The sequence below is a fragment of the Narcine bancroftii genome, chromosome 12 (genome assembly GCF_036971445.1).
Source record: "Narcine bancroftii isolate sNarBan1 chromosome 12, sNarBan1.hap1, whole genome shotgun sequence".
Lineage (NCBI taxonomy): Eukaryota > Metazoa > Chordata > Chondrichthyes > Torpediniformes > Narcinidae > Narcine > Narcine bancroftii.
Genome location: NC_091480.1, coordinates 39,891,815 through 39,916,006, shown reverse-complemented (window position 1 = coordinate 39,916,006; position 24,192 = coordinate 39,891,815). Strand labels below are relative to the sequence as shown.

At 42.2% G+C, this 24,192-nt stretch overlaps 1 protein-coding gene across 11 annotated transcripts in view; it reads right to left on the bottom strand.

The window, feature by feature from the left end:
• The window catches only part of LOC138747402 (trinucleotide repeat-containing gene 6A protein-like), a 243,894-nt gene that overhangs the window by 72,627 nt on the left and 147,075 nt on the right, over positions 1 to 24,192 (bottom strand). For 8 of the 11 annotated variants that reach the window (XM_069906581.1, XM_069906577.1, XM_069906578.1 and 5 more), the window contains exons 5-6: positions 5,951 to 6,274; positions 2,196 to 2,243 (exon numbers count right to left, since the gene is read on the bottom strand). In XM_069906581.1, the coding sequence (XP_069762682.1) occupies positions 2,196 to 2,243; positions 5,951 to 6,274 (372 nt within the window). The remainder of the gene's footprint in view (positions 1 to 2,195; positions 2,244 to 5,950; positions 6,275 to 24,192) is intronic. The other 3 variants (XM_069906586.1, XM_069906579.1, XM_069906587.1) reach the window with 1 other exon arrangement.

Below are 24,192 nucleotides of genomic sequence, written 5' to 3'. Positions count from 1 at the left end.
GTTGTTTGTCATCTATATCAACAATCTGGATGATAAGGTGGTAAATTAGATCAGCAAGTTTGCAGATGAAACTAAGATTGGAGGCATTGTGGGCAGTGAAGGTTTTCAAAGTTTGCAGAGGGATCTGGACCAGGTGGAAAAATTGGCTGAAAATAGCATATGGAATCTAATGCAGTCAAGTGTACAGTGTTGCATTTTGGAATGACAAACCAAGAAAGAACATACACAGTAAATCGTAGGGCACTGAAGAGTGCAATAGAACTGGGATATGGGAATACAGATACATAATTCCCTGAATGTAGAGTCACAAGTGGATAAGGAGAGCTTATAAGGATAAGGAGGGTTTAAGGAGAGCTTTTGGCATATTGACCTTCATAAATCAAAGTACTGAGTCTAGGAGTTGGGATATTGCAGTAAAAGTTGTATAAAACATTGGTGAGGCCAAATTTGGAGTATTGTGTGCAGTTTGGGTCACCTAAGATACCAATAAAATAGAAAGAGTGCAGAGAAGATTTATTACGATGTTGCCCGAACTTCAGCAACTGAGTAACAGAGAAAGGTTAAATAGGTTAGGATTCTATTCCCTGGAGCATAGAAGAATGAGGGGAGATTTGGTAGAGGTATTTAAAATTATGAGGTGGGACAGACAAAGTAAATACAGGTATACTTTTTCCACTGAGCGCAGTTGAGATACAATCTAGAGGACATCGGTTAAGGGTGAAAGGGGAAACGTTTAGGGGGAACACATGGGGAACTTCTTCATCCAGAGAGTGGTGGGAGTGTGGAACAAGCTGCCAACTGAAGTGGTGAATGAGGGCTCAATTTTAACATCTGAGAAGAATTTGGATAGGTACATGGTACAAAAACAGATTAATAGCCCCTTTCAAATAAAATCAAAGCAATGAGTAGAAGCTACATGAATACTTTTCATTGGTCATGCAATATGATTGGATGCAAGACTTAAAAATCACAACATGCAATGTCAGTCCTTGACTCTGAAAATTCCTGCAACACACAATCTACAAGACTGCCAGATTGCTCTTTGCTTGGACTATGGTATATTGCAGGGAAATAATGGTCTTTGTAAACAGGAAGTGCACAGTCTAACCAAAACCATGGGCACTAAATACATCACAATTTTACTAAATGGAGACTGCAGCTCTTAAGTAAATCATTGTTTAATGTTTCCATGAAAGTAACCTGATTACAGAGAAACTATTAATTATTCTGTAAAATTACATGGCAAAATATCACAATAAGTTTAAAATATCTAATAAAATATGGTCAAGTAATGTTAAAGTTCTTTAGCTTGTAAGTAACTAATTTCATTTTGATCACAAAGTTAAGAGCCACAAATTAATTCAGCACATGGCGCATTTTGTAGTATGTCCAAATAAAGCACTTTACCAACGAAGCCCATGAAGAACACCCAACTCTGTGCGCAATTACGTATATCCCTATTCCTTGCCAAACCTACCTTTCTAGGCCGTAAATTCTGATCTGCATGTTGGCACTGATGTTTTTTGAGAGTTAAATCCTAATTTAGATCCACAGAATTTGCCAATATGGTTAACTCCTTTTAGTCTCCAGATTAATTTGAACATTAAATACATCTTGAAGAAATGTATCTTAATCATAGGACGTAATCAAAATAAAAAAAAGTTTTTAAAATCACTCTTTTCAATTCCAGCATTAATCAATAATCTCAATGGTAAAGGAATTGAAGCAGTGATTTGCCACTCCCCTGTTGTCTGAGAAATGACGTGTTTGATCACAATAACACTAATTGAATAATGCTGCATATTAAATGAAAATTAACCGTCACCACCAAACTATACTGTTAAAAGTAAACTGCTCAATTTATATAGATACCTGAGAATTGCTGACAATGAAGTCTACATGATCACTCATGGATAGAAGTTCAAAAAAAAATTGGGTCTGAGCACATAAGAAAGGATTTAAGAAAAGCATGCAGATCTGTTACAAATATAAAACATCGAAACTGATGCATGAAGCAAAGCAAGCTAGCTGATCCAACCCACATCTCTTGCTAATAAACACAAGCAGCCATTGCCATTATTTTCATTTTTCAAGATGTGTAAAATCAAGGCACAATGAGATGACACAGGGAATGAAATGGAAGACAGCAAAGAAAGGATGTCAGATAAGGAGAGGAAAAAAATAGCTTTTGTCACCTGACTGGTTAGGGGAGTGGCTGACCAAATCCCGAATGGGAGGCATGCCTAAGAAAAAGCAAGAGAACCACAAAGGTGTCAGGGTTCAATAGACGCTCAGCTCACTTTTGATCAAAGAAAAATATTGAGCTTTTGCTCATCCTAATTATAACAAAGGGTATCAGTATACTTGAAAAACTCTGGCCAGTGATTTCTGTCATCTTTAGCTTGAACAGTACAAAATCCACTGTGCAACAGTTCTCAATTGTAATATATTGCAGCAAAACGAATTAATGTACAATTATAATACACTATGTCAGGAATAAGCTCACCAAAAGCAGTTCAACCATGAAAGCTAACATTATTCAAAGATATTGCAATCATCTAAGAGAGGTGTCTCTTGGTTAAAAGGAAAATAAAATAATAAAAAAATGAAAAGGTGCAGTTAAGTCAGATGAAGAGACTCCGCCTCACTCTGAATTTGCTGAACCAAGTCAGAAAATTGCTGAATCACTGCTTTTTTAAAAAAAAGAAAATAGATATCCCATCTTTCAGGTAAGATGTTAAGACAAAGCTCTGTCTACTCTTTCAGGGTAAATCTAATAATCAAAAAGAATTTGCTGAGATACAGGGCAGCATGGTTAGTGTTGTGGTTAGCACAATGCATTTCCAGAGCCAATGACCTGGGTTGGAATCTGGCTGTCTAGGAGTTTGTACCTTCTCCTTTCATCTGTGTGGGTTTACTCGGGGTGCTCTGATTTTGAATTTATTGTTTTAATTGGCCACAAACGGCAATGAGGAAGAATGCAGGAGGGAGACAGATCAGCTCATTGCCAGGTGTCACACCAACAACTTTGCACTCAACTTTAGCAAAACCAAGGAGATAATTCAGGAGGAAGTCGGAAGAAAACGTGTCATGGAGATGGTCAAGAACTTCAAATTCCTGGGTGTGAACATCTCCAAGATTCTGTCCTGGAGCCTCCATGTTGATGCAATCATGAAGAAGGTTTGCTGGTGGCTATACTTGGTGAGGTATTTGAGGAGATTTGGTATGTCACCCAAGACTCTAGAAAACTTCTACAGGTGTACTGTAGAGAGCATTCTGGCTGGTTGCATCAATGCCTGTTATGGAGGTGCGAAGGCTCAGGACAAGAAAAAACTCCAGAGGGTTGTTAACTTGGCCCACGACATCACAGGCACCACTTAAGAGACTGCTTTTTTATAAATTTTGTGACTTGTTCATGACAATAAATTCTGATTATGACTTTACATAATTATTCATGGTCACATCATCTTCACCCTCCCCTTCCCCACAATCACTGGTATCTTCAGCTAGTACATTCCCTCCTCCAATTTCCATCCAACATCCCCCCACCCCGCATTCTTCAAAGTGATCATGAGATCTGATTCTCTCTCCAATTGGCACTTTCAAGATATATTCTTTCAATTTCCACCGACAACCAATCCTACCTCCAACTCACTTCCTCTGCAATCTTGGTTCTCTGCAATAGTGGAAAACATTTGAGGAAACCTAGCGTGTCCTCTCAGCAGAATGCTCACTTTTAACAAGCCAAGCCAAACATTGTTGCAGCCAAATTTGGCCAATGGTATTTAGTTTGGGGGACTCTTGTTTACCTGCGTTAAAATTAGAGCATCAGTGAAATTTTAAAACTGCTTATCTCTGCAAATGCATTTTCAAGATGTTAGGATAAAGGTTGCAAAACTCTACTCTTCAGGAATTTAATTAACTAAACAAATATAATGACAACAAGACACTGTCAATAAAATTCCCATCCAAAGTTTACCTGAATGTTTTCTGCAATTCAGATTGCAAAATGTTCTTATGAGTATTGTTCTTTAACTGAAAAAAAGATTTAACTAAGGCCAAAACTGAGTTACTATATATCCATCAGTCTTGAGTCAGTAATGATAAGCAGGATTTTAAAAAAATGCCAGAAATATAGGGGATTAAATAGAACAATGGAGATGGAGGGGGAGAGGGAGAGAAAAAAACCCCACACATTTCAGGCTCATATCCTACTTACACCATCCAAATGTGATGATAAAACAATTGAGGTGCAGAGAAAGTATGGATAGCAAGAGAGATAAAACAACAAAAAGAATGTGAGTGCATGATAAAGGGAATAGTAATAAGACAGTTAAAGAAACAAAAGTTGACCCAGAGAGGGTAGCAAGAAAACAAAAAAAATCTAAAATTGATGATAGTAAAAGCTATGTGCCATTGTTCTTAGTAATCCTCACTGCAAATTGGATCAATGATTTTCTATCCCGTAGGCCACAATCAGTGAGGATTGACGAAAGCACCTCATCCTCCTCAACACTGGGGCCCTACAAGGCTCCATAGTCAGTCCCGATATACACCCATGACTGAGCAGCCAAATGTGTGAATATAGGCAGAATCAGATGGAGGGACATGGCCTGATGCCAGGACAACAACCTCTTGCTCAATGTCATCAAGACCAAGGAGCTGGTTGCTGACTTCTGGAAAAAGGATGGAGCTCACTCTACCATCTGCAACAATGGTGCTGAGGTGAAGATAGTAGACACATTAGGTTCCTAGGTGTGAACATCTTTGATGACTTGTTATGGTCCATCTGCATTGAAGCAATGGCCAAGAAAGTGCATTAGCACCTCTACTTTCTCAGCAGCCTGAGGAAATTTGGCATGTCTCCTACTTCCCTCAAAAATTTCTGTAGGTGCATCATTCTGCAAGACCACAAGAAACCCTTGTTGATGGTGAACCTGGCTTGGGTCATCACGCACCCCTCCCCTCTTGACTCCATCTATAACTCTCGCTGCCTTGGAAAAGCAGCCAACATATTAAAAGACTCATCCCATCACGGTCACACTCTCTTCACATTCCTTCCATCGTGAAGATGATTCATGAGTATGAAATCACACATCACCAGATTCAAGGACATACTGCTGAATGATCCTCTAAATAGCAATATTATGCTTTGCTCCGCACCAACTGCACTGTAACACAGCACTTTTGTATATCAATTGCACAATGTATGAAATTGCTAACTTGTCTGCTCATTAAACAACAACTATCACTACACGTAGCAATAAACTTGAACAATTGTGACATGTCAAAACTATTTTCTGACTTGCATCAAGCTACAGTGGGATAGCATAGAAAGCTGGGGCCAGAGGACAGAATGGGTTAAGGACAAATTTAGGAGACACATGATCCAAAACCTGGAGACATATTTAAAGGAATCTGCGAATCTCTATTTGATCTCCACAATGTAGAGACTGCGTTATAATAAGAAAACGCAATGCACTAGATTAAAATTAAGAAGTAAATCGCTACTTTTAAGTGTTTGAAGCCTAATGTGAAGGAAGTAAGGATGATGATGAATTGCTTCCAATTGTACTTTAAAGAACTATAGGAAATCAATTAGAAGTACAATTAAGTGAACTTGTGCCTTGATTACTCCTTTCCTGCATTCCACACTGTCATACAACTGAAGCTTTATTCTTTCCTTTTATCTATCTTTCCCTGTATCTCCAATACTGATTGACATCTCGACTTTTTCCAAGCTTCATGTTAACTGAAATATTAACTCTTTTCTTTCTCCATTATTATTTCAGATTTATTTTGTGTTATTTTGGTTTTGTACTCATGATAAGCAGATTTCATCCAAATGATCCACCTGAGCAAATTTGGTGCAATACTTTTTGGACAAAAAGTATAAAAGCCCAGAAGGGAAAACATTTGTTTGTAATTTGCATATTGCACAGTAGATTACCTGTCAAGGTTTTGCTGCTAAATTGCAGCTGCCCATTGGTCACTGTCTGCACGGTAACAGCACTGCTTCCAGACTGGCTGGTGACTACTGAGGTTGCAGTCCCAGCTGTTGATGGTAGCTGCTGGCCCCTCTTCAGCAGTTGCTTTTGCTCCTGGTGTCGAAAGCGTGGCGGTACTTCACGAGGAGGATATCGAGACAAGGCTTGCTGCTGAGTGTTGGCTGGAACCCGCTTGGCATTGCTATTGTTGCTGGTATTTGTGGAAGTGCCGCTGTTAGAGTTGGCAGGCTGAGGCTGGCTTTGACTGGTCTTGGGTGGTGCTGGCACTTGGGGAGGGGAGAAAAAAAAATGTTAATACCCACTCCATGACATCTCAATGAATACTTCACTACATCAACTTCAAATGTAAAAACATGAATATTTATGTTCATGCATACATGTGTACATGCTTAAATGTATATTCATTCTGATCTGATTAATTCTATTCTCAGGTATCTCATATATACCAGCAACTGATAGTAAAAGCCAAGAGCCCTTTTATAAAAAGTATCCAGGGATCCCTTTTTATGGGGTTACTTTTTGTCGGGTGAGAATTTGTGCAAATTGCTGGGAAAATAATGGACTTCCCTGAATGGACTCAAACTTTAGCATCTTTCCAAAAACATTCTATTTAAAAAAAAAGCAAAACACCGGTTCAACTGGGAACTTGTGGGAATTCTGCCTCGCCTGCAGGAAAAAGGAATCTCAGGGTTATAAGTGATGTCATGTACGTTCTTTGACAATAAATCAGAAATCTAAATCGAATTTTGGAACCTGACATGGGAGCCCACACAGTTATTTCTAATCAAACAATAGTTCACATAGAATTGTAAGATCACAAACAGAATACATTCCCAAATTTACTGAAGCTGTCACAGGAAAATCTGCACCTATGTCTGTGATTGTCTTGATTTAATGTTTACCTTTAAAGAATGGGAAAAAAATGAAAACACCATTTCCAGGTAGAGGTTGTACCTCTTTAATTTGGTGAAGATGAGACCTGGCCATTTCCGGAGCATAGAAAATGCTGTAAAACAGAAATTGACCCCTAAGGGAACCCCCTATGTAAACATATCAAAGGTACAACAAAGCTTAAAACAGGAAAGAATACTGTGGGGCGGTATGGTTAGCGTAGCAGTTAGCTCAACGCCTTCACAATTCCAGTGATTGGGATTGGGGTTCAAGTTCCGCACTGTCTGTAAGAAATTTGTACTAACGGCGGCAGATTCAATCTTTACAGTGACAGCGATCAGGTCTGGGGTTTGAGTCCCACGCTGTCTATAAGGAGTTTATACAGGTATGCATCGCTTAATGTCCATGATACATTCTGCGAAATTGGGCATTATACAAACACTATGTTATACACTTAGCAAAGTGTATACTGTAGTGTACTTGTAAACTTTTTATTTATAAGAATGAATCAGTGTGGGGACCGACATGGGGCAGTGGGCAGAGAGCGGGGCAGTGGGATCAGTGTGGTGACTGACACAGGGTTATGGGGAGAGAGCAGGGCAGTGGGATCAATGTGGGTACTGATACAAGACTGTGGGGAGAGCACGAGGCAGCGGGATTAGTTGGGACTGATAAAAGGGCTGTGTGGAAAGAGCAGGGCAGTCAGATCAGTTTGGGGATACAGTATACAATTTCCTATAGCTAGCGATCATTTTTTCTAAATTGCTGCAGACTTGTTCGTGGTAACTGAATAATTATGGGACCGGACGTTGCTTGAACAGACGTTAAGTGGTGCATACCTAAATGTGCTGGACCACAGAATGGAGGATAAAAGAGGTACAACCTATATTGATTTGGAATCACTTGATAACCATCCAAATACAATGCAAAATGGAAATGTACATCATGTTACAAACATGTAGCATTCTGGATTCTCCATACAAAAGGACACAGCATAAAAACTGTATGCAACTAAAATATTATAAAGGTTTAGTTTTGTCTTTTTAAGTCCACTTCCCATCTTAATTCGCTTTATGCACCCCTATTTTGGGGGCTTTCCTTTGAAATAAATTATACATTACAGAAATAAATTTATTTACATTACAATAATTCCAGTTCACTCTGACTAGGTAATGTCAAATTAGGATCTATTTTATCAGACAAAAAAGCTTGATAATATCAGTAAAAAGTATTATTTTCCATTTGTTCAAATGTTATAAATTTCCCAGCCTCAAACAAATCCTTTATCCTCTCAATACCCATCCACATCCAAGTCCTCAAAAATGAACTATCCAGAGAAAATGGAATGTTTGTTTTGACAAAGGGGCAGTTTTCGGGAAACTAAACCTTTCACACCTATTTCATTATCAATATTATTTCATAATTCAATAAGAAATAAATGAGAACAACTAGATGGAATTGTGTACAAATAATATGAAAAAATATTAGATATAGGTTAGTTCAATTTATTGTTTGCATCAGTTATATTTGACTGATGCAAAAAATTAAATCCTGCTACATCAGATTTATGTTTTAGGTGTGTGTGGATATGAGATTGAAACTTTTTTGCATTCAACATGAAAGTGTCCTAAAAAGTTGGATATTTTTGGTTGGAAGTTGGTAACTTTTTGGAACAGGTTATGGGGGTCAAGATCCCACAGGATCCAATGTTATTCTTATTGAGTAATATTAAGGTTAAGAGACCTAAATTAAAGTTAACTATGTATCAAATTGAATTTGTACAAATTGCTTTAGCAATTACTGGGAAATGCATAGCAATATCATGGAAGTCAGATACAGATTTAGGCATGGAAAGGTGGCATGCAGAAAACGTGAGTTGGTACATTTGATAGATTCTATGAAGACCTCACTTCTTGGTAGCCTCCAATATTAGACTTTATGATATAAATGCTCTATTCCCTTGGCATCCTCTGGTCCTTCTTTCTTTAATCTCTTTTTTCTTACTTTTCTTTTTTCTTTCAAGGGGTTTTGGGGGGAGGGGGGGGAAGGAGATAGGAGGAGAGGAAGGATTTTTTTCTTATATACCACATGTATAACTTTTTAAAATCATTTTTCAATTTAATGAAATGTAATTATCATTGTGGTATAAATTTGTAAATAAAATATTCAAAAAAAAGTTTAGCTTTAAATCTGATTCATTGATCTCTTGATAACCTGAAGAGCAAGACAACATATCTCAGAAGACAATGTTCACCCTACAAGCAAACAAAGCCAGTGGCATTGTACTAATCCATGAAAGCAATGAAAGGCTTCATTTTATTTCATTCCTTATACTGTGAATAAAATCCTTCTATTTTTTGTCATGAGATATTGTGAAGTGGATAGAACTACTATTTCTTAAAATCTTTACTTCATTTGGGCTCCGTGCAAAACAGAAATAGCTACAAAGCTCAGTATTATTTACAAGGATACAAATAGAATATTTTATTCATGTCACAGTCAGCCAATCCTTCAAAGATGGCAGGTATGGCACTGACCTAGTTTATTGCTATTTCACAGCTGAGTAAAATAACTGACAAGCAGCCAGAAGAATTATCCAGGCCCTCAGACAGCTCCAAAACAAAGGACTCTACATCACCTTTGTTGACTTCACCAAAGCCTTCGACACCGTGAGTAGGAAAGGGCTTTGGCAAATGCTAGTGCACCTTGGATGCCCCCCAAAGTTCCTCAACATGGTTATCCAACTGCACGAAAACCAACAAGGTCGGGTCAGATACAGCAATGAGCTCTCTGAACCCTTCTCCATTAACAATGGCGTGAAGCAAGGCTGCGTTCTCGCACCAACCCTCTTTTCAATCTTCTTCAGCATGATGCTGAAACAAGCCATGAAAGACCTCAACAATGAAGACGCTGTTTACACCCGGTACTGCACAGATGGCAGTCTCTTCAATCTGAGGCGCCTGCAAGCTCACACCAAGACACAAGAGCAACTTGTCCGTGAACTACTCTTTGCAGACGATGCCGCTTTAGTTGCCCATTCAGAGCCAGCTCTTCAGCGCTTGACGTCCTGTTTTGCGGAAACTGCCAAAATGTTTGGCCTGGAAGTCAGCCTAAAGAAAACTGAGGTCCTCCATCAGCCAGCTCCCCACCATGACTACCAGCCCCCCCACATCTCCATCGGGCACACAAAACTCAAAACGCTCAACCAGTTTACCTATCTCGGCTGCACCATTTCATCGGATGCAAGGATCGACAACGAGATAGACAACAGACTCGCCAAGGCAAATAGCGCCTTTGGAAGACTACACAAAAGAGTCTGGAAAAACAACCAACTGAAAAACCTCACAAAGATTAGCGGATACAGAGCCGTTGTCATACCCACACTCCTGTTCGGCTCCGAATCATGGGCCCTCTACCGGCATCACCTACGGCTCCTAGAACGCTTTCACCAGTGTTGTCTCCGCTCCATCCTCAACATTCATTGGAGCGACTTCATCACCAACATCGAAGTACTTGAGATGGCAGAGGCCGACAGCATCGAATCCACGCTGCTGAAGATCAAACTGCGCTGGGTAGGTCACGTCTCCAGAATGGAGGACCATCGCATTCCCAAGATCGTGTTATATGGCGAGCTCTCCACTGGCCACCGAGACAGAGGTGCACCAAAGAAGAGGTACAAGGACTGCCTAAAGAAATCTCTTGGTGCCTGCCACATTGACCACCGCCAGTGGGCTAATATCGCCTCAAACCGTGCATCTTGGCGCCTCACAGTTCGGCGGGCCCACCTCACTGACAAAAGACAAAGGAGGAAAAACCCAACATCCAACCCCAACCCACCAATTTTCCCTTGCAACCGCTGCAACCGTGTCTGCCTGTCCCGCATCGGACTTGTCAGCCACAAACGAGCCTGCAGCTGACGTGGACATTACCCCTCCATAAATCTTCGCCCGCGAAGCCAAGCCAAAGAAAATAACTGACAAGCAGCCAGAAGAATTATCCAGGCACAAGGCAGTTGAAAGCAGATAGTGCTCTCTGTAGTTCATAGTCCATTTAGAAATCTGACGGCGGAGGGGAAGAAGCTATTTTTATAACGTTGGATGTTTGCCTTCAGGTTCCTGTATCTCCTTCTTGATGGTAGCAGTGAGAAGAGGGCATGACCTGGGTGGTGAGGGTCCTTGATGATAGAGGTTGCCTTATGTAATTACAGTATTCAATAATTTAAATAAATCTTTAAGAAGTACAATAGGCAACGATTGAAAGAGATACCTGTAAACTTGGCATCACCTTCATTTTAATATAATTTATTCTTCCCACTGGAGTAATGGGCAGGTTTTCCATTCCTGTAAAACTTTCTCTATTTCTCCTAAAAGAGGGGTGTAATTAAATTTATATGTTCTGAATATTATTGTCTGTCATTATTCCTATTTAATCCCATCTATCTTCCAGTGATTTTGTACTAATCACCAAATCTACTACCTTTTTGAATTCTTTAATAATCAAAACTTTTCAATGGCATTATCTCACTCTTGTCCATATTTATTTTCTAACCTGATATTCTTCCATATTTTTCTAATGTTGTTTGTTATTTTATCAAAGATTCAGCCAAGTCATTCAGATCATCAGCAAATAAACTAATTTTATGCTCTTCCTGTCCAATTTTGAAGCCTTTAATGTCCGGATCTCTCCTTATAATATGCGCCAGTGGTTCAATAGCTTATATAAAAAGTGCTAGAAACAGAGGACACCCCTGTCTATTCCATCTTTCTTCTTTGGCTTGGCTTCGCGGACGAAGATTTATGGAGGGGTAAATGTCCACGTCAGCTGCAGACTCGTTTGTGGCTGACAAGTCCGATGCGGGACAGGCAGACACGGTTGCAGCGGTTGGAGGGGAAAATTGGTTGGTTGGGGTTGGGTGTTTCCTCCTGTCTTTTGTCAGTGAGGTGGGCTCTGGGGTCTTCTTCAAAGGAGGTTGCTGCCCGCCGAACTGTGAGGTGCCAAGATGCACGGTTTGAGGCGATATCAGCTCACTGGCGGTGGTCAATGTGGCAGGCACCAAGAGATTTCTTTAGGCAGTCCTTGTACCTCTTCTTTGGTGCACCTCTGACACGATGGCCAGTGGAGAGCTCGCCATATAACACGATCTTGGGAAGGCAATGGTCCTCCGTTCTGGAGATGAGACCAACCCAGCGCAGTTGGATCTTAAACAGCGTGGATTCGATGCTGTCAGCCTCTGCCATCTCGAGTACTTCGATGTTAGGGATGAAGTCGCTCCAATGAATGTTGAGGATGGAGCGGAGACAACGCTGGTGGAAGCGTTCTAGGAGCCGTAGGTGATGCTGTAGAGGACCCATGATTCGGAGCCGAACAGGAGTGTGGGTATGACAACGGCTCTGTATACGCTTATCTTATCAAGTGAAAAACCGCTAACGTCTGATTGTTGGTTATAATTTTGGCTTGTAGTTTATGATAAAGAATTCTTTTCAGTTTATAAATTTTCTGACTATACCAAATTTTTCCAATACTGTAAATAAGAATGTCCATTCCAATCAATTGAATGTTTTTTCTGCATCTAAAGAGAGGGTTATGCTTGCATTCAACCTTGATTTTGCCATATGTATTATAATTAAATAGTCTTAGTCTAATTCAGGGGTCACCAACCTTTTTGAAATCGCGAGCTACTTCAAGGGTACTGAGTAATACGAAGGGCTACCAGTTTAGTACACACCTCTGAAATAACAAAGTTGCACGGTTTACCTTTAATTATATATTATTATTAATGATTAATGATATGTGAAGACATTGATCACGTTAATGATTCCTCACAATAATTATTAACAATGATTTAACAAGGGAGGAAACAGATACGTTTCAACATGCAACACTATTTCTATTAATCTCTGCAAATGTTTCATTTTCAAATGATCACTTTTGCAACTTTTCATAGGAAATCATGTCCCATTTTACTAGCCACTAACTCTAACAATATTTAACAAATCATGAACTATGTACCATGTTTGTAGAAGTTATCAATTATGTAAGATTTAACAAAAATCAACTCTTTCAGATTAAAAAAAATCTTATCACATTTTGTACTAATCACCAAATCTGCAGTATTTTTAACAAAATCATATCTGTTGCACCTTACGTTTACGGACACATTTGTCACAATTTGTTGGAGTCAGTAAAAATAAACATTAAAAGATGGGTAATTTAATATAAAAACTTATCAACTCCAACAGAATTTAACTTTGCTATGGCACTGGTATCTGTTTCTTTGTCTGCTAGTGGGAAGCCTGGCATTGCAGTGTACTGTAATCTGGGGTAACTTGACACTGCAACTCTGAGTGAGCCTTGCAGATGTGCATCAGTGAGGCGTGCTCTGTGTTTGTTCTTGATGAAGTTCATGTCAGAAAAGGCTGATTCACAGAGATAGGTTGAACCAAACAGGCTGGCAATCTTCATAGCTGCTGTGTTTCCGGACATAGCCAAAACTCTTCTAATCATTGTACTTGCCCCCAGTTGGACATCGGAGAGAGTGGATAGGACATCGGCTCCATTCTTCTCATCCTTAAACACAGTGTTTGCAATTATCATCATTTCTTCTTTGAAAACCTCCCCATCTGAAAATGCCTTCCTCTTCTTTATCTAAAAATGTGTAGCTCTGAATGAGGCTTCGATTGTTTTTCAGGAGTTTTTCACCAGCCTCGTGAAGAAAGACTGGTGTTTGCCCAAGTTGCGGGCTTTTTCTGCCCATAGTGCGTTGTCCGGTGGAACGTACATTGTGCCGCTTTGCCGTCGCTACAGTCGTCCCGCAAATGAGACACACTTAGTTTTCTTTCACAGTAGCAAAAAACTCTTCCTCCCATTCACTATGAAAATGATGTTTTCTTTCCTTTTTCTCCCATGTTTTTGGGAGTAGAAACTGCATTTAGCTCAACATCTTCGCAGCATCCACTAGCTTATTTAGCAAACGCTGAGGGTTGTCATGCACACAATACTGACCTTTGAACCAGACTAGATTAGAGTTCATGTGTATTAAACAATTTTATTTTTAATTTTTTTTATATACAGGTACACAGTCCTTTATGTGTTTCAAACTTTGGAATTTTCCAGATTTCGAAAAGCCAGATTTGAACCCACCTGTGAGAGATGAGTAAACTTGACATGAAAATATGAAAGATGGGGAAACTAGTACAGACACATGGAGTGATGGATTAAACCAGTATGAACAGGCTAAGCATGGAAATTAGGATGCAGGAAGCAGAGTCAGCCTATGTAAGATAACCTTCTAGTCCTTTCGACAGGATCAGTGAGCCCACCGTATGAATAAGATAAGGAGAGGCAAGGAATAATAGAATGTAGGAAGTAGAGGTAGTCTGGGTGAGATAAGGTGCCAAGTTCTACATATTTAATTAGTAAGCCTTACACGGATGTACCAAGTTATACATATTAAATTAGTAAACCCTAGACAGGATTAGCGAACTCTGCATATGAAGAGACTGTAGCTCTGAGAGTCGGAAAGGTGTGAATGGGGACAAGGACAGGGTTGTGAATAAGGACAATGAGGATAATAACATGAAGGGACACCGACAGGATACCCCCTGGTCCTCCAAGTCACAGAAACAGCACGTAGGCAGGTAGGATTGCCTAACCAAACCCATCCAGGAGGCAGAAGAATGTAAGGGGGAGGGTATTACTCACTGTATAAAAGTTGGGTGAGCCCCAGTGTGTGTGTGTATTCCCAGGGTAAGGGGAAGCACCCAACTTTGACTTCTATTTCTAACAAATGGGGGCTTGTCCGGGATCCCACTCCCTCTACTGACAGAGTGCCCGACGACGAGAGTAGGTGCACCCCAGCTGATTCAGCTGGACTCACGAACGACGGGTGGCTGGTCAGTGGAAGAAGCGAGTGATATCCGAGAAGAGGCATTGAGAACAAACGACGGGAGAACGTTAAGGAAGCGCGATAAGAGTAGCTACTGGATCTGGTAAGAGAAATTTTTATACCTGTCAGTATGGGAGTTATGGGCAGTAAGAAAGAGAATCCTAGTGAAGGATTGGATGATCAGATAACCAAACAAAGTCCGTTAGGAGTAATGTTATCTGACTGGGGTTTGGGGAGAACCCGGGGAAAAGACAAACTTATCATGATTAAGTATTGTTGTCTGGAATGGGTTAAAAGCCCTATTAAAGGGAGCTCGGTATATTGGCCGAGGCTCGGATCTGAGGATGACTGGATGTGTCAGGAACTGAACATCTGGCTGTATAAGAATCAAAGGGATAACATTGAAAGCAGGGAATATGCCGCCTGCTGGCTCAGGGGATCGGTTGACCAACTGGTCCTGAACGAAAAGAGAAGTGAGGACAAGAGGGATGAGGAACCCCTTGTATCTGAAACGCAAGGATGGGATGTGTTACATTCCCTTCCTCCACCCTATGCCCCTCCTTTACCAGCTCCTATCTCCCCCCCCCCCTCCTGTGCTCTACCCTTCCGCACCTTCCCCTCCTCCCCCGCAACTAACGAAAGGAGAAGAGAATAGGGGTGGCGTGTTAACCCGTTCGCAAAGTATTAGATTACCTCCACGGTCGACGAGAGACAGAGGCAAGGTTAGTTTTGAGCAGAGTGAGAACCTACTGGAAGAAAGGGCAGGATACTGTGAGTCAGTTTCTGAAGAGCAGGATTTCAGAAATAATAAGCTAGAAGTTAGCTGGATGAGACCCCTGTGGGAGGTTCTCGTGGGATGGGGTCTCGGTTTTGTAAATGTGCCCTTGACCAGTACGGAGGTGCGTAATTTTAAGAGGGAAATGATTTCCCTGATAGAGGATGGGGCCATCAAACTGGTGACAGCCCTGAAGCACAGGGCAACAGACAGGCAGATGCAGCTGCTAAACAGGCAGCGCTCACTGCGAAAGTGGACATGCAGCTTTTACTCCCCATCCCACAGGAGCTTAAAAAGACTCCCATCTTTTCACGAGAAGAGGAGGTTGATATGAGGGATCAGGGGATGCGTCAAACTAGTGATGGGTTGTGGTGGACAGCCGAAGGACGGCAAGTGCTGAACAAAGCATTGGCACGGCAAATGTTTGATCAGCTCCACCAACAGACACACTGGGGAGCCCAGGCACTTGTCGACACTTTTGTACACTCCTTTCATTGTTCGGGCGTATACACTATAGCCAAGCAGAGTACTCAGGGGTGCCCAATTTGTCAGAAAATTAATAAGAATGTCATGCGCCAGGTAATGCCTGGCGGTCGCGATATCGCTGTACGCCCTTTCCAACGGATACAAGTGGATTTCACAGAGTTACCTAAGATAGGTGTTTACAAGTACCTGTTGGTGATGGTAGATCATTTCACGCAATGGGTTGAGGCTTTCCCGACCCCGAATGATCGTGCTAGCACCATTATCAGAGTACTGCTGGATTCTGTGATTCCACAGTATGGGATGATCCAGACTCGGATCGTGGTACACACTTTACTTCTCGGGTACTCCAGGGGGTTTGTAAAAGATTGGGCATTGACTGGCAGCTCCATATCCCATGGCACCCCCAGAGTTCGGGCCGGGTTGAGCGAATGAATCAGACTTTGAAATATCAGCTCACTCGACTTCATGAGGAAACTGGCCTCTCCTCGTAAAGACCTTGCTGTCTCACCATATGAGATGATGTTTGGTCTTCCTTACATGGGATTCCACACTGATACTCCCATCCCTGAGGCTAATGACCAATATATCTCTAAATATTTACAGGAACTGTCTGCTTCGCTCCTTGATTTAAAACAGAAGGGTTTACTAGCTCAAACTCCTCCCCTGGAGTATCCAATTCATTCTATTAAACCTGGTGATTGGGTATTTGTTAAAGCTTGGCAAGATACACAACTAAAACCTGTCTGGGATGGCCCCTACTGTGTACTTTTGATTACAGACACCGCTGTACGAACGAAAGAAAAGGGTTGGAGCCACATCCAACGAATCAAACGAGCTGCTGAACCACAGACTACAGATCTTCAAAATCCACCCTCCACCTGGTGCGCAGTCCTTCATCCTGACTTGAAAGTTACACTACGCCGGGAAAAAGTCTTGTAATGTTGTTTTTATTATTTATTGTACTGTTTAATTGTTACCTCCCAAATTCTGAGACATCACTAAAGTATTCAAAATGTATTAAGTCCTCCTGGAATAAAAATATAGGGGCAGCATAGATGGCCATTATTTTACTTTAGAATGGCTAGAAGATCTATACTATTAAATTGGAAAGAGGTAAATCCTCCCACTGTTTTCCAATGGTTTACCCAAACTATATTATGTTTAAATTTAGAGAAAATTAGAAACTCTGTCTATGAATCCCCTTCTAAGTTTGAGTTAACCTGGCGACCATTTATTCAATATTTTCATTTGTGGTGAGTTGATCTGGCTCTGTTTTCTTTCTATGATTATGTATGATAATTGGGCTGTAAGATGAGATCGGAGTGATCGGCGTGGTTTAGCTATATCTGCAGGTTTTTTTTTAAAGTTTTTTTAAAAGTTTTTTTTAAATTCAGATTTGTTTTTTCTTCTTTTTTGGGTTTTTTTTTTCTCTTTTTTCATATATTGTTATTAATTATATCTTTTTTTTAGAGATAGTTCACACCCTAAACTGATCAAAAAATTTTTTATGATATATTTTTATTCTGTAATATTATTGTTTAATATCTCTGTATTAATTCATTACTTACTATGTATTTTTTTATATCTCTTTGAACTGTATGTGTTTATAAATTATAATAATAATAAAAAGATTGAAAAAGAAAGAATGTTGACGGGACATAGAGGGTACGATCATAGTAAGGTAGGGGTTAATATAGATTTCAAATGTGGACCAGGGGAACAGAACACCTCTCAATATGATGATTTTACAGATATTAACAAGATCAGTTTAGGCGTTTAGCACAAAGCAGATGTGGGCACAAAGGCAGACAGGATAATTGTCAGGATTGTACATGTGGCAGAGAGAGTTGATACATATGCTAGTGTTCGCAGACAGGCTACAACTCACAGATTAAGTGACAAGAAACACCCCTCCCCAACCTGTGCTATTCTAAAGCATCCTTTGGATTACACAGCCATTCCAAATGTTAAATACCACCACTGTAAGGGGAGTTCCAATGGTCAACGAAGTAAACAGCTCCAGAATACTAAAGCTGCTGGGCATTTAAATCGTTTGTTCAGACTCCAGGCGGCTTTGGAGATCGTCGCCTGATCTAAAAGAGAAGTGAGGATTGTGAGAGATGAGTAAACTTGACATGAAAATATGAAAGACGGGGAAACTAGTTCAGACACATGGAGCGATGGATTAAACCAGTATGAACAGGCTAAGCATGGAAATTAGGATGCAGGAAGCAGAGTCAGCCTATGCAAGATAAGAACCTTCTAGTCCTTTCGACAGGATCAGTGAGCCCACCGTATGAATAAGATAAGGAGAGGCAAGGAATAATAGAATGTAGGAAGTAGAGGTAGTCTGGGTGAGATAAGGGTCTCCTAGCCCTAGATAGAAGTGCCAAGTTCTACATATTTAATTAGTAAGCCTTTACACGGATGTACCAAGTTATAATTAAATTAGTAAACCCTAGATACAGGATTAGCGAATTCTGCATATGAAGAGACTGTAGCTGAGAGTCGGAAAGGTGTGAATGGGGACAAGGGCAGGACAATGAATAAGGACAATGAGGATAATAACATGAAGGGACCGACAGGATACCCCCTGGTCCTCCAAGTCACAGAAACAGCACGTAGGCAGGTAGAATTGCCTAATGCCAAACTCATCCAGGCAGAAGAATGTAAGGGGGAGGGTATTACTCACTGTATAAAAGTTGGGTGAGCCCCAGTGTGTGTGTGTATTCCCAGGGTAAGGGGAAGCACCCAACTTTGACTTCTATTTCTAACACACCCAAATTGTGCTGCAGTATCCACCCACACCCCCTTCCAGTCGTGCTGGCGTCTCTCAACCCCACCCCCTCGCGGCCCAACTCGCACTGCCGGTCTCCCACCCGCCCAACTCACACTGCCGGTCTGTCTCTCGCCCCCCCCCCCCCCCCCGGGGCCCAACTTGCGCTGCCGGTCTCCTCCCCTCGCGGCCCGAATCGCACTGCCAGTCTCTCCCCCCTCCCCTCGCCAGCCCCAACTCGCACTGCTGGTCTCCTGCCTGCCCAACTTGCGCTGCCGATCTCCCCCTCCCCTCGCCGGCCCGACTCGCACTGCCGATCTCCTTCCCGCCGGACTTGTGCTGCCGGTACCTGTATTTTCGTTTTCAAATCTACATCAATGCAAGTGTTATTCAAAAAGAATAGCAACACAATTAAATAAAATTTTAGACAGAGCTCATTGGTGACTAGTGCTATTTTTAGAACAGGCCCGCGGGCGACTCATGTGGTCCCTGAGGGCGACCTGGTGCTTGCGGGCACCGTGTTGGTGACCCCTGGTCTAATTGAAGAATGCCTTCCTTTAACAAATCCCACCTGATATGGATGCATTAATTTTGGTAGATATGGTCCCAGTCTATTAGCTAATGCTTTGCTAATATTTTATAATCAGCATTGAGGAATGATATAGGTCGATATGATGAAATTTTTAATGGGTTTCTACCTTTCTTCAGTAACACTGTAATTAGAGCAGTCAAGAAAGATCCCAGGAGGGTCTGGCTCTTCACTCCCTGGACCAATATATCCACCATAAGATGTATCAATAAATCTTTAAATTGTTTGTAGAAATCGGGAGGAAACCCCTCCTCCCCCATAGATTTGTTAGCTTGTAAAGTACCCAAGGCTTTCTTGATTTCTTCTCTTGTGAAAAAGAAATCAATTCTTCTTCTATCTTCTTATTTTGGAAGTTCAACATTGTTAAACATTTATGACGATTTTCCAGGCGGCGAGCACAACCAAAGGCCAGCAGCCTGCACAGCGGCACGGCCCCAACAAGCGAACCATCAGCTGCAAGAGCAGCTTAAAGGCCAGCGACCCCAAAATGACGCTGGCCTTCCTGCGCAGCCAAAAGACAGGGACAGTACGCGGGAAGGGCATTGTTATGCAGGAAAGTACCCACGTGCGGGAAACCTGATTTTGTTAGGCATGTTATCTTGTCAGCCAAGGGGGGGGGGGCACAGCATGAACAGTGCAAGTATAAAAGTTGGGCCTGAGCCCTAATAAAACTCAGTCCTTAATCCGACTACGTTATGTGTGTGTGTGTGTCTCCTTTCGAGTAGCGCATGGCTAAAATTAGTGACCCCGACAGTTTGGACGGCATCTCAACCCAGCGATGAGTGAAAAGGCAGCTGTCAACCTTCTGGATAAATCAACGATGCGTGTGGTTTGACCAGGCTGAGGCACAGTTCCAGATCCAGCAGAATCCACCTGGTATTACCATATGTTGAGCGCCATGGACCAGGACACAGGAGGCCCAGTGGCCAACTTCATCCAGGAGCCCCAATTGGAAGGCGTACACAGCCTTCAAAGACATACTGATCGAGACCTTCAGAATCTCACGGCGTGAGAGAGGGGCATGTCTGCTCCTCCTGGACGGCCTAGGGAACAGGCCATCAGCCCCCATGAACGAGATGCTGGCCCTCCTGGATCATGCATCATGTTTGAGCAGGCATTCTTGGAGCAACTGCTCGAGGACATCCAACTGCTCCTGGTGGACGTGGATTTCAGCGACCCCTGGATAGTCCCTGCATGAGCGGAAGTTCAGTGCAAACAGAAGAGAGAGTGCACACATCCGTGGGGCTCGTCACTAAACCCTGCATCCAGACCTGAGCAGGGCCACCAGAGGAGGTGATCCAGATGACCAATGGTGTTTGTATTATGAGATGGGGCGCCAGAGCCCATCATTGCAAGCCGCCATGCACATTTCAGGGAAATGCCAGGGGCCAGCCATCGCTAATATCCACAACAGTTGGCTACCAAGACAGTCTCCTGTAATGTTTGGGACCGTCAGTCTAGACGATACTTCCTCATGGACACAGGAGCAGAGGTCAGCGTCCTGCCCCCATTGGGACAGGACACCAGGAACAGACAGTCGGGGCCCCAAGCTGAGGGCTGCCAACAACAGCACAATTCGGACCTACGGTACCCGCAAGGGCCAACTGCAGTTGGGAGGCAGCCTCCTCTTGTGGTTGTTCACGCTGGCCTCAGTGGAACAGCCGCTCCTTGGGGCAGACTTCCTGTGTGCCCACAGCCAACTTAGTGGTCCTCAAGGGAAGATTGGTCCACACCAAGACTTTTCAAACCTTCCCTCTCAAAGATGCCAGGCTCTCAGCACTCCACCTGGACTCCGTACAGAGATCGGACGAGTATGCTAAGGTCCTAGCCAAGTTCCCTGCAGTGCTCACTCCCTAATTCACCATGGTGATGCCCCGACATGGAGTATAGCACCAGATCCTGACCCTGGGCCCGCCACTCCACACAAGGGCAAGAAATTTTCCTCCGGAGAATCTCCAGCTGGCGAAGGAGGAATTCAGGAAGCTGGAGGAGCTTGGCATCATAAGGTGGTCAGATAGCCCATGGGCTTCTCCCCTGGACATGGTACCCAAAGCAACTGGGGGCTAGAGACCATGCGGTAACTAATGCCGGCTCAACGAGGCCACAGCACAGGATCAGTACCCTGTGCCGCATATCTAGGACTTCGTGGCTAACCTGCAGGGGACAAGTATCTTCTCCAAGGTGATCTTCATGCGGGGATATCATCAGATCATGGTACACCCCAATGATATCCTCAAGACCACCATCATCACCCTGGTCGGCCTCTTTGAATTCCTCCGAATGCCGCTCTGGCTAAAGAACGTCGCACAGACCTTCCAGTGACTCATGGACACAATAGGCTGAGACCTGGACGGCACCTTCGTGTACTTGGGCGACATCCTGGTGATGAGTAGGAACCAACATGAGCATATGGCGCATCTCTGCAAATGACACTCGACTGAGCAAGTTCAGCCTGATGATCAACCCAGACAAATGCCAGTTTGGATTGGAGGCCATCGACTTCCCACAGGATAACCAGGGAAGGTGCCACATCGCTACCCAGTAAAGTGGAGACCATTCGGAAGTTCCCCAGACCCAACACGACCAAGTTTGTGGGGATGCTCAACTTCTATCACAGATTCATCCCCTCAGCTGCCCAGATCATGCGGCCCTTGTTTGCCCAGATGGCAGGCAAGGCGAAGGACTCACAGGAGTAAGTTCAACTCACAGGAGTATGTTCACCCCTGTCCGTCTGTTGGACACTCGCCTGCTCTGCCCCCTCCAACTGGCCACTGGCCCGCACTGCCCCCACCCCCTCGTGCTTCGGCATGTTGCGACAGCAGCACAATGCAGGATGAATGGCCAACTTCGTTTCCCATAATCACTCACACTGCTGGAATTCAGCTGCGTGAGGGATTATGGTTAACAAGGATGGCTGTTCATCCCGCATAGTGCTGCCGTCGCGATGTGCCAAAGCGGCCTGCTGTTTCATGAGCTAGGCATCCTTTAATTTTAATCGCCAACATGATGCAGCATGCAGCATTGATGTCACGAGGCTTACCCTGCTTGACCTTTTCACACCACAGGGAGAGGGTGGTCCGGGAAAATTTCTGGGGCTGCAGCCCTCCCTACGAGGTAGGGCAGCGGACCTGTTTAAAATTCCAGGGCCAACTTTTTCACACCACAGGCTCACGGGAGGGTTCTTGGGAAAATTTCCCAAGAATTTCCATTTTACACTCTGGTATGTAAAGCCCATGATAACGATCATGGAATTCTTATGTATGCAATTTGCTTTTATAGCAATAACAGTTGAATGCTGAGCAATAAAATAATCTTTTCTATATATTAAAACTTATGTTGGTACAGGCATTTTCAAGGTAAACCAAACACAGCTATTTGAAATAAAATAAATTATTGAGCAGAGTAAAAATTGTCTAAATCTCAACTTAAAAAACCCCCAAATTCCTCTATATACAAGAAGTATGCTGACGCTGAATAGAATTTTATTTCAACATGTCAGAAAAATGATAAAGGTTAGGCAATTTTTAAATTTGGTTTTTGCAGTCTAGACAGTGTTACGGGCTATATTTTATAACATATATAAATACATCTTTAAAATAAACAGATTGGTGGGGGGGGGGTTCACAAACAGACATTAATATTTCACAAAAGACATCTCATTTGAAATGCAAGAGCTGTGCATAAGCATTCATGTCCACAGTGACTTGACTGAAACTTTGAAGAATGTCTATGGAGATTTCACAAGTAGGTGCTAATTGGACTGATGTTGTGAAATAAATGGACTATTGTCTTTAAAGCAACAGATGTTCAGGCTCAGAAACTGATTCAGGGTGCCAGCAATCTGTCTGGTTGCAGTTTGCTGTTCTAAGAGAAAAAAAACAGGCGATTCTTTGGAGAGAGAGAGTCAGTTCTACAGTAGATTTTGGAGGTTGTGAAGCTAGCAGCTTGTTAAAACCCCATTTTGAAGATGGGCTATGAGTTCTGAGTTCAGCCTGTTGAAAACCCTTGTAGTCCTTGCAAGAGGAAATGACTGGCTAGAGTGTTTCTCCTGAAATAAGGGAAACATTAGGAACTCTCTGATGACCTTAAAGAAGAGGTTATCATTTGGAAAACCCATGATTGGCAAATTTCTTTGGCAAGACATTGAAGTGAGTCATTGGAGGGAATCAGTTTGTGTGTGTCCAACGAGCAACAAATATCTCTCTGAAATCAACTAGAACCTTCCTGAGCAGTAACCATCTACCTTTTAAGCACCAAAGCCTGGTGAAAATTCATAAATTGCCTGATACTGGTGAACTTGGAGGAGTGAAGTGAATGATTGGACTATTAAAGCAAAGAACTTTCCTGAACACATTACATACACGTGTACATAGAATTAAAAGGGGGTTAAGTTAATAAAAAGTAAGTTAATGCTTGAACCTATTCCTATCTTTAAAGAAAATTAGAAGCAACTTTTGTTTAAGTAACCATTTGTCTTGGTGAATTTCTACTGCTGCTGGGGTTTGGGGTCCTCTGTGTAAAGGTTAAAACCTTGTCTTTTTGCTTCTTAGTAATTTTGTGCCTATCCCTTTAAGGAATTGTTGTTTGTAGTATTACTATAACATCGTAATATCTGTGCAGACTCGGAGCTTGCTTTCATTCTTCGAAGAACCGTGAAAGATACGTGAGCTTGAAATTTTTTTCTTTGAATTTTTCTTTATCATCTTATATTATCGTTTTATATCATTTTATATCATTATGTCTTTAAATATAACCAAATGATTTGTTTATTTATCATTATGA